Genomic DNA, 11,638 nt, shown 5'->3' on the forward strand with positions numbered 1-11,638 from the left:
GGGAATGAGGCTGATAACTTTAGACACGTTGCACGCCCAGCACGGACTGTGAGCTCGAGACCTCTTCTACCCACTTTTCCACCCAGAGATCCGGTTCATCCAATAAATGAACCGCAGATTACCGAGTTACAGGATCAGTTCAGGAGGGACTGGGAGGCTAGTGGACCAGAGTTTCAGGCAGATATTTCTCTTAGAGATTATATGGACTTGAGGATGAGACACATGCCTAAAGCAGGAGGGAGGAATCAAAACTTTGAGCTGAGGAAGAAAGTTGGAAAACTTTCTTTACCTTATTATGATGCTTCAGGGAAGATGACTGCACGAGCTTGGGTGCAGAAGGTAGATACATACTTGCAGCTTAATCCTATGCCTGAGGAGGAGGCTATCAAGTATGCGGCTATGCACTTGGATGGCGTTGCACATGAATGGTGGCATCATGGCATGGTGACTTTGGGGCATAATCAGATTACATCCTATGAGGAATTCACCGAAACATTGATTGGGAGATTTGACACTAAGGATCCCGAGTTACATTTCAAGGAGCTAGCACAGTTAAAACAGTCAGGTTCTGTGGATGCTTACATTGCCGAGTTTCAGCGCTTGTCTGTACTTGTTACTGATATCTCTCCTAGGAGATTGATGGTGTTATTTTGTGATGGTCTTGCTGATCCATTACGAGGTTGGGTGAAGGGACATGATCCACTCACGTTAGCTGAAGCAACTAAAAAGGCACGAGATTTAGCCCCTTCGGTATACAAAGGAAAAAACCATTCAATAGATTCTTCCTACCGCAAGGACAAAGACAAAAAATCATTTCAGAAAGAGTATAGCAAACCCAAAGAAGGATCAAAAGGACTAGACAATGAAACCTTGAATGAACTTCGAAAGAAGAAGCTGTGCTTCCATTGTAGAGAGCCTTGGGACTTATCTCATAAATGTTCTCTCAAGGCTAAGGCAAATCAAATGGAGTATTTTTCAGCAGAAGAGTCAGAGTCAGAAGGGGAGGATCAACACTCTGATTCAGATGAGGGTAACACTATAGAGGAGAGCAACATTCCTAAGGATGATAGATCGTTGGCACGCTTGACAGGGGCCCAAAAGGCAATCACATTTAAGGTCAGGGGTACTATCCAGGGTCAGAAAGTGATATCTCTTATTGACACTGGGGCTACACATAACTTCATAGATGCACAGTTGGTAGCCAGGAGAGGGTTACAGACAGAGGAGCATGATGGGTTTAGAGTCATGGTGGCTAACGGTGATAAGTTATTATGCACTCGGAAGATATCTAATCTTCGCATTAGGTTTGGAGATGGCTACGAGTTGGAAGATGAGTTCTATGTTGTGGACATGGGAGATTATGATGTCATCCTCGGCATGACATGGATGGCTTCACTAGTTGAGTTCACACTCAATCTAGCGAAATTGGAGATGAGATTCCAGCATGAGGGGAGAACTGTGGTACTTAGAGGGCTTTCAGATGGAGGTTGCAGAATAGTGTCTTTGAGGAGAATGCAGAGACTTTTTCGTCATGATGACATAGAGTGGGCGGCAGAGTGCCACATTATGCCAACTTCACCAGAGCCACAAGAAAAGAGTCATCCACTAGATGTCCAGAAGATACTTGATAGACACGCTAAAGTATTTAGCGATATTCCTCATGGGGTTCCTCCTGACAGAGGGATGGAACATGTTATTGAGCTCGAGGAGGGAGCCAAACCAGTTATGATTACTCCCTATCATCATCCTAAGAAACACAAGGATGAGATAGAGAAGGCGATTAAGGATTTGTTGGAGATGGGGCATATCAGGCCCAGTAAGAGCCCTTTTGCTTCAGCAGTAGTATTGGTAAAGAAGAAGGATGGGACAATGCGCATGTGCATCGATTACAGGGCACTGAATAAGAAAACAATTAAAAACAGGTATCCCATTCCTAGGATTGATGAGCTGATTGATGAGTTGCATGGGGCATGCTTCTTCACCAAAATTGATTTGCGATCCGGATACCATCAGATCAGGATGAGAGCAAAGGACATTGAGAAAACAGCCTTCCGATGTCACTATGGCCACTTTGAGTTCATGGTTATGCCATTTGGTCTAACCAATGCACCTGCTACATTTCAAAGTTGTATGAACCAGGTATTCAGGAAGCAGCTGAGGAGATTTGTCTTGATCTTCTTTGATGACATCTTGGTCTTTAGTAAGACTTGGGAGGAGCACTTACATCATCTGGAGGAGGTGTTATCTATTCTGGAGAGAGAGTCATTGTATGCCAAGGAATCTAAATGTGAGTTTGGCATGACTGAGCTCCTTTACCTGGGGCATATCATTAGTGCAGATGGCGTTCGGGTTGATCCCGAAAAGATTAGAGCTATTGTAGAGTGGCCTACTCCCACAAACCTTACACAGCTTAAGGGATTCTTTGGTTTATGTGGTTTTTATAGAAGGTTTGTTAAGGGATTCTCACAGATTGCTACACCCTTGACAGATCTTACCAGGAAAGGAGCCTTCGTGTGGACAGGGGCAGCACAGAGGTGTTTTGAGCATTTCAAGCAGGTAATGTCTTCATGTCCAGTTCTAGCTCTACCGGATTTCACCAAGCCTTTTGAGCTTCATTGTGATGCATCAGGTGATGGGATTGGAGCAGTATTGATGCAGGAGAAGCATCCCATTGCATTCGAGAGTAGGAAGCTCCGAGGAGTTGAGAAAAGTTATTCTGTCTATGACCGGGAGATGTTGGCCATAATGCATGCATTGGCCAAATTTCGATCATATTTGGTAGGTGGACGTTTTGTGATCAAGACTGATCACAACAGTATTAAATACTTCATGAGCCAGCGTGATCTTAATGACCGGCAACAAAAATGGGTGACTAAATTGCAGGCTTATGACTTTGACATAGAGTTTGTCAAAGGTAAGAAAAATGTGGTGGCTGATGCCTTATCTCGAAGACCTCACTTATGTGCTCTGGCAGAGATTTCAGGAGATTGGAGAGATCAGATTATAGCAGAGTATGTCGGAGATGCTTGGGCTTCTGGATTGATTTCAGGTACCATACAGGATGATCGCTATGAGGTGATAGATGGATTGATCAGAGTTCAGGACAGAGTTTATTTGATTCCGTCATCACATTTGAGAGAGGCGATATTGAAGGCATTTCATGATGCACCCACAGCAGGACATCCGGGGGTCTTCAAGACCTACAGGCAGATCCGAGAGCGATTTTCATGGAAAGGGCTCAAGGATGATGTTCAGAGGTATGTCAGGGAGTGTATGGTTTGTCAACAGAATAAGGGAGAACACACATTTCCTGTAGGTTTATTACAGCCCTTGCCCATTCCTGATAGGAAATGGGAAAGTATTTCGATGGACTTCATCACTGGTTTACCACGAGTGCAGGGAAGGGATTGCATCTATGTGGTGGTGGACCGCTTGACGAAGTTTGCTCACTTCTTTGCTATTCCGTCCACTTACACAGCAGCACAGGTGGCAGATCTTTTCTTTAAAGAGATATTCAGGTTACATGGGCTGCCCAGATTCATTGTTAGCGACCGGGATAGTAAGTTTATGAGTGTTTTTTGGCAAGAGTTGTTTAGGTTGTGTGGTACAGATCTTACACCTAGCACTAGTTATCATCCGCAAACAGATGGGCAAACAGAGATTGTGAATAAATGGGCGGAAGGATATTTGAGGAACTATGTAACTACACAACAAAAGGCTTGGATCAGATGGTTGCATATGAGAGAGTATTGTTATAACACCACTTATCATATGTCCATCAAGATGACTCCTTTCATGGCACTCTATGGTTATGAAGCACCTAGCTTCATGGATTTAGTTTTGGGGGACAGTAGAGTGCCCAAAGCCAAAAACTTATTGCAGGATAGTCAGGACATCCTGAAAGTGCTCAAAGAGAATATACAACAGGCCCAGAATCAACAGAAATTGTATGCTGATCAGCACCGAATAGAGCGTAGCTTCGAGGTAGGGGATATGGTTTACTTGAGGCTACAACCATATAGACAGTCATCGCTCAAGAAGAGCGGAGCTGAAAAGTTGAAACCTAGATTTTATGGTCCCTACAGGGTGATTCGCAAAGTGGGCAAAGTCGCCTATGAGCTTGAGCTTCCAGAGGGCAATCGAGTGCACAATGTGTTTCATGTGTCTAGGCTTAAGAAAGCCATTGGTCAGAGTGTAGTGCCTTCTACAGATTTACCCCCTTTGGATGAGGAGGGGAAGCTTGTGCTAGTACCTGAGGCTATTGTGGATACCAGAGAGAGGAAGCTTAGAAACAGGATAGTGAAGGAGTATTTGGTCAAATGGAAAGACCTGCCGGAGGAAGATTCTACATGGGAGAGTGAGCAGGTTATTCAGCAGGCTGGACTGAGATTGCTTGAGGACAAGCAATTTCAAGGGGGGCGGACTGTAATGTCCCCATTTTAGCAGTTGACCAAGTGTGTGCACGTTAGCCTTGTTCTACATGGTCCCGAGGGCTAACGAAGGGTTTAATGGGATCTTGGAGTGTTTTGGCTTAGTCATTTCCAGTTTGGGCCAAAACGAAGTTGATTTACTCAGTTTCAGGCATACTTACTATTTTTAGTAAGTCGGCAGGACACAGTGCAGATCAATTTTGGTGATTGGATTCGATACTCTTCGGTGAGAGCTTTCCGATGAGCTATCACTCGAATTATTTGGAGTCCGATTGCTAATACATTTTAATGCCTAAAGTTTTATTAAAGTAACGTCTAATTTAATTGTAAAATATTAAAGTGTTACTTTAATATTTATTTTATGGTGATGTGTACCCAAGGGAGACATAAGGGGTATTTTAATATATGTTTTATATTACACATCTTTTATCCCACATTGCCCATATGAGTTGAGGGGACCCGTGGGAATAGAATAAAAGGAAGCATTTGTGGCTTCATTAGACAGGTGGAATATGAGAAGAAATTGGTGTGTGAGTTGCAGCTTTGTTTTCGGCATTTGAGGACGTCTATCCTCTCTTGTAACATTCTAGACGTCATTCCCTTGGGGTTTGGCCTTTGGAATTCTTTCTTATTGGCTTCATTATCAGGCAGTTTAGTTGCATTTCCGGCTACAAGCAGATTTGATATTTTGCTCATATCTTCTTCACTACTTGTCCGACGCTTATGCCGCTTGGAGGGAATGGTATTATGAAGGTAGTGGACTGATTGGAGGACAAAGTATTGTAGCAGCAAGTTCGTAAGCATGGGCTGGAGTATTATGACAATATTGCTGAAGTAATTAGTGAGTTGATAAATCTGCTATGTATTTGATTTTATGAATTCTGAAAATAACATTTTATTAGCAGCAGTTCATTTCCACTTTGCATATCATTGTAGTTGCTTTCTTGTTTATGTTGTATGATACCAATTCCATGCACAAAACACAACAAACAATAAATGTTTGATTTCCGGAATTATAAGGGGTTTAAAACATTAAACGGAGAAATAAGAAGTTGAATGCAAACTGTTTGACATAATTCCTTTCAGCAATTTGGTTTAGTTTTTTGGGACATCCAAGGGTGTCCATTACAGTATATACCTTATTTGAATAAGTCTCTTTTATGTTTTTTTTTTTAGGATTAAAAATTGAACCCTTGACTTAGAGCCAGTGATTAAGGGTCATTTGTTTTGCCAAATTTTCCTAATGTTTTGATCATGACCTTTGCACCTTCTAGGGATTTGAACCTTGGTGGATCAAAAAAATCAAGGATTGTAACCATTGTGCTCATCAACTAGGATAGAATCTTGTAGTTATTTGATTGACTTTTAATTTAAATGTTAAAACCAAACTATTATAGGTTATTGGTTGAACTCAATTGGTGAAAGTGTTGTCATATTCTTGACTATGTCATCCCTCAAGGTTCAATTCCCACGAAATTACAATAACAAGGGATGGGATCAAGATTGTGAAAGGATCATAATTAATTGGTTGAACTCAACCAATGAAGTTGATGCTATGTACCTTGATTAAAGGGTTCAAAGGGTTATAGTCAAGTTGATTTCAACTGATAAAACTAAGGAGTAACTATTTGGGTAAATTTACTGAGGTTTTGATTATGAACTCATCCTTTATATTGCACCTTTAAGGGATTTGAGCCTTGGCGGATGAGAAAATTCAAGAGCATAACCATTCTCCTCTTCAATTTTGCTCAATCAATTAGGATGCAACCTTTTGGTTATTTTATTCACTTTTAAATTAAATGCTAATATCAAACGTGCATTGCTGATTGGTTGAATTCAATTGGCTAGGGTGATGCTGATATATACCTTCATAGTACCATCCATTATGCCTCAGATGCCAGAAAAGTATAATAGATAAAGAATGAGGTTAAGATTGTAGAAGTGTTCAATGAATTAGTTGAACTCATCGGCCATGTTCCAATGGTATTAACTTCAAGTTCAAACAACCTCAATTATTAACAGAAATTTTAAAGAAAATGATAATTAAAAAGCATAAATGCCACATGTACTAATACTAATAGTACCTACATGTACCACTTGTACCCTCTAATATTTATAATTTGAAACTGTATAAATTTGATAATATTTAATTCAATAATAAATTCGTATTTCAAACATCCAAATGGAATGCCCATTAACACTTCGCACTGCCTACGTTCAGATATTTTGCCCAAATATTTTACCAAAAAAGAGATTGAATACGCAAAATACATACAAAATTTGAATCAACTGACTGCATGTCACTCTGAAACGTGGGCTCTACAGTCAAAGAAAGGCTGGGTCTGCTCTAGTTGATAGAGATTGGAAAGGAAGCAATAAATTGCAAGGAAATTCGAAAAGAATGCCATACGCCGGACAGTTAATGCTGTACTGACTGATCGACTTAATAAAGATAGTAAAAAAACAAGTGTACAGACCTGAAAGTCTCTTGTTTGCATTGCTGTAAGCCTTGAATACGCGTTTTGTCTGGCTGAGCAGGCTTGATCTCCATTAATGCTCTGCTTCAGAGTTCACACGTCCACGGTATGGCAATCACTGTTTTCTCACACGTTTGTCTAAATTTATGCATGTGGATCTGACATCGACTGTGACAACAGGTTTTTTAAAATTTTGGTGGCCGTACGATCCGTTCATTCGCGGAACATTCAGTTTCTCTAAGATCGTACATTTGGGTGGACCCATAAACAGTGTTTTATAGTTGAAATCTGAAATTTCCAACTGCAAATTGGCTGGCAGCTCCGGGTATATGATGGGTTTCTGTTTGCTCTGTTCTCTCGATCATAAACTCCTCCAAATTGGGATCTTGATTATGCCCAAGATGTGTTTTGGGCTCTGTAGGACGCTGATGAATTGGGAGAGAGAACTGAGAAGATTTGCTTCTGTTTTGTGTCGAAAAAATGGCGGAAAAATCTGTCCATTCAGTGGAGAGGAAAAGTTGAATTGTATTGGGGAAGATGTTCCTTGTGGGTATTTGCCTGTGTATGTGGGGATTAAACAGAAGAAGCGCTTTGTGGTGAGGGCTACGGATCTAAACCATCTCCTGTTCAGGGAGCTCCTGGACAGGGCAGAGGAAGAATTCGGGTTCGAATCTCCCGGCCTTCTGACTATTCCTTGCGAGGAATTTCAGTTTTTGAGTATTCTTGGAGTGGTTAGAAACAAGGAGGCAGATCAGTAGGCTTTCAACTTAAATTACAGATTCAAGGGATGTATTTTGTAAAGGGCTTCGGTTCTGAGTATGGTCAAGCTGATTTGTTGTATGGAGTAGTCTATACTCAAATATGTATCTAAAACTTGTTTTAGAAGCTAGCAGTGAGTTGCAACAATTTGCAGTCAGCTAACAATTTATTTATCTTCTAAATCTGATTATCTCGTAGCTGAAACTTACAGGGTGGGTAAGATATAATTTGGCATCTTTCAAATTCCATCTAAAAAATTTAAATAGCGAGGTCTCCTTTCATAGTTTAGCTATTAGGACAACATAATCAAATATGATGTGACGTTGATATGATTTTTTGAGGTGTTACAAATTTTTCAAAAGAAGATAGTTTGGTAGTAGAGCATTAAGTGATATTTTATTGATTTGTTAATGTAACAGCTTACAAATTGTTTCTATAATTCTAATGAATACATCTTATTCAATTACAAGAATTTATTTTCAACACCAACAATTTTAAGGTCGCAACTATTTAGTGGACACAATCTACATTCCAGATTTGTGAGTAATTTGAAGAAAAGAGAATCCTCCATTAACTTATTTCTACATTCTTACCTTTTGGAAACTTATTTTATACTTACACCAATATTGGGTTGTGTTGGAAATTACATATCGAAGAAATGTATCAATTGTGTGAAGTAGTATTGGATTAAGAGTGGTCAAGCTCAAATAATATGAAGTATTTCATAGTAAAATATCTACCTAAAAATCCACTTGGATGCTTGTTTTAGGGTTTGGGAGTCTATAATTTATTATCTTGTTCGGCAAAAAAATATATAAGGGAGAGGATCTAGTAGTTCATAATCCTGATTTGGCACCTTACAAAACCTTAAGTGACAATTTCAGCCTCTCAATTTTAGCAACTCAATCACGATGTCCTTTGCTAATATCTACAGTTTTAGGACCACATAATCAAATATGATGTTACATTAGTATGTTTTCTGTTGAGGTGTCCAAAAAGACCCTTGAAAATGGCTGGAGTGGTACTTATGCATTAAGTCATATTTTCTTGTTGCATTGATGTGACATCACATAATTTAATGCTTTATAGATTTATGAATGCACTTATGGTTTAGAGATAATGTCATTGTGGCAGAGGCTTTTGCAAGGGAATGAGCTCCGTGATTATGGCATTTACACAAAAAAAATGTGGAATGATCAATGTTGTGTTTTCTTTTCTTTTTTGTTTATTTTACACAGTCCTCCATACGGCCTCTAGTAATATATGTATTGCATTTGCATTTGCTTTGCCATTGCAACAACAACAGTAGATACTTGAGATCCTCGCAAGGAAAGCGTGCTAATACATGCATGGTTACATCCTTGGCTTCCATTGTTGGGCCAACTTATGGAGCCTTTATATCAAACCATTCATTGCAAATTGGGGAATACACTTCATGCCTGACATTCAAGTGACGCATCTGCATATGCAATTTTATCACCTTGGAAAACTGTATTTGATCCTGCTAGTTGGGAACAACTGATTGTTTGTTTGATTGCACCTAATCTAATGACAGTTCTATAGGAATTTGTAATCAACCCAACTATTCAACAAGTAGGCCCATTTAACTGGGTTATGGCTTATATACATACATACATACATACACACACATATACATACATATACATAAATAATAGTAATATATGTATTGCATCTGCATTTTCTTTTCCATTGCTTATAAGAGTGTTTCAAGGTTGGGAACCACTTCAACATCCTTTGCATGTTTTAGAGGTAATGTCATTGTGACAGAGGCTTTTGCATGGGAATGAGCCTTGTGATTATGACATTTACATAGAAGCAGAACTTGCTTCTTCAACTCCTTACACTCAACTCTTCATTGAAGTTATTCTTCTAGCAGTGAGAATAATTGCTACAAATTCTTGGGAGCCAAGGGACCTTGAACCTATGCTACATTTTCTGGAGACATGGGAGGAGTTTTCATAACATCATGGATCATATAGTGATGCCCAAATTAATAGCAGTAGTAGATACTTGGGACCCTCATAGGAGAGCGTGCCAATACATGCATGGTTACATCCTTGGCTTCCATTGTTGGGCTAGTGAATGTAGCCTTTATATCCAACCATTCATTATAAATTGGGGAATGCACTTCATGCTTGACATTCAAGTCATGCATCTGCATATGCAATTTTATCACCTTGGAAAGCTGTATTTGATCTTGCTAGCTAGGAACAACTGATTGTTCATTTTATTGTACCTAATCTAATGAGAGTTATACACGAATTTGTAATCAACCCAACTAATTAGCAACTAGACCAATTTAACTAGGTTATGGCTCGGGCATGTGCTATTCCCATTTATCATATGGTTGCAATGTTGGAGGCAACATTTTTCCTGAAGTGGCAACATGTTTTGTATCATTGGCTTTGTTCAAGTGCTGATTTTAATGAAGTAACAAAGTGGTTTTAGGGTGGAAAGGAATATATAATGAAGAGGAAACTTGAAAACTTCAATTGTGAAATGCTGAAATGAAAGCTATTGAGGATCAAACACCTATGCCAGAGTTACTACAATGTGAAGTAATGATGTATAAGATATGAAAATTGTAGAACTAAAAATGAAGTAGTTGCCATGGATGAGATAGTATGCTATTAAAATTCAAGTTAGAATCTCCTTGGAAAGGTGTAATGTTTATTAAGTTATCAAGTCCCTTAAAATCAATAGATTGTTTGTGTGAATGGCCTTGATATTGGGCCTTTTCTCCCATTTTCTAAACATATAACTGTACCCATAGGTTTCATCACCTAAGACAAAATGCAATGGATTCTTATAATAATATTAATAAAGAAATGAATGATAATAAGAAAAATGTATATGAAAATTTAATAATGGAAGTCACCTTGAGGAACTTGTGTATGCTCTTGGCAAATATGTCATCGAAAATATTCATGACCATTTTTGCTTCTACATGTTTTTGCATGGAGCCTTCACACACCTAGTGTTCACAAATATTTACTTAAGAATGTATGCGAGCTTGCAATGCATTGCTATATGGTGAAATATGTAGAAAACCATATAATCCTTCATTACAGAAGGTCTTTTGCTTGGTGTGCTCATTCATTAGGTTAAGCACCCAAGCATGCAATATGCTTAAGCATGTGATAATTAAAACTAGTAAGTCTACACTGTGCAATATGCTTAAGCATGTGATAATTAAAACTACCAAGTCTACATTGTACAATGACTCAGTTAATAGAGCACATAGACAACACTACCCCTTGTACATGAAAATTTGACAACTAACTTCAAAAGCTATGAACAAATTACTAACTATCACATCCTCTAATAATGTTTAGCTAAAAATAAAAATCAACTATATAAAGATTAGATATAAGGTTGAACATGATAGTGTGAAGAAGTCTTAATTCATCTTGATTATAATAAGCTCATTGATTTTATCCTCGTGATTTCCAACATCTCCACCCTAAATGCAATGGTTCCACTTCATTTCAAGTCCACCTGATGGATCACTAAAGATTAAGTTGCATGTTCACCTTCTCGTAGCCTCTCTTATATATGATCAGGTCACAGATACTCTTCAAGTTAGGATAGACATAAGTCACATAGCTCAACCTTACGCAACATACTCATAGTTGCTTCCTTGACTTTAAGGAAGATTGTATAATAAATCTCCTTTAGACTCAATAGTTGTAAAATCTTCTCTATTTTTAACGCATGTCATTGATACCACTAATTCACATGAAAATGAGAGCTTTACTTCTAGCTAAAAAAAATAAACTTCCTATTTAATTAGCATGTCACTTCAAACTTTACTCTTGTTACTAAAAAAAAATTAGTCCGAAAAGGATAGCATCTACCTATCAACTAGAATATATATCTTACGAATGATTCAACAACTTAGAATTCTTTTGAATACTAAATGTTTTTAGTCACTTCTATTTCAATATTTCA

The 11,638-nt window shown here is 38.5% G+C and overlaps 1 protein-coding gene across 1 annotated transcript; it reads left to right on the plus strand.

Moving 5' to 3' along the window:
• Nucleotides 1-7,236: 7,236 nt before the first annotated feature.
• LOC149529233 (auxin-responsive protein SAUR50-like) lies at nucleotides 7,237-7,665 on the plus strand. Its single transcript, XM_089808123.1, has one exon. The coding sequence runs from the start codon at nucleotides 7,237-7,239 to the stop codon at nucleotides 7,663-7,665; it is 429 nt and encodes a 142-aa protein (XP_089664249.1).
• The last annotated feature ends 3,973 nt before the right edge of the window (nucleotides 7,666-11,638 follow it).

Source organism: Cupressus sempervirens, chromosome 11 (assembly GCF_028749045.1).
Source record: "Cupressus sempervirens isolate cs-2001-9-10 chromosome 11, ASM2874904v1, whole genome shotgun sequence".
Classification (NCBI taxonomy): domain Eukaryota; kingdom Viridiplantae; phylum Streptophyta; class Pinopsida; order Cupressales; family Cupressaceae; genus Cupressus; species Cupressus sempervirens.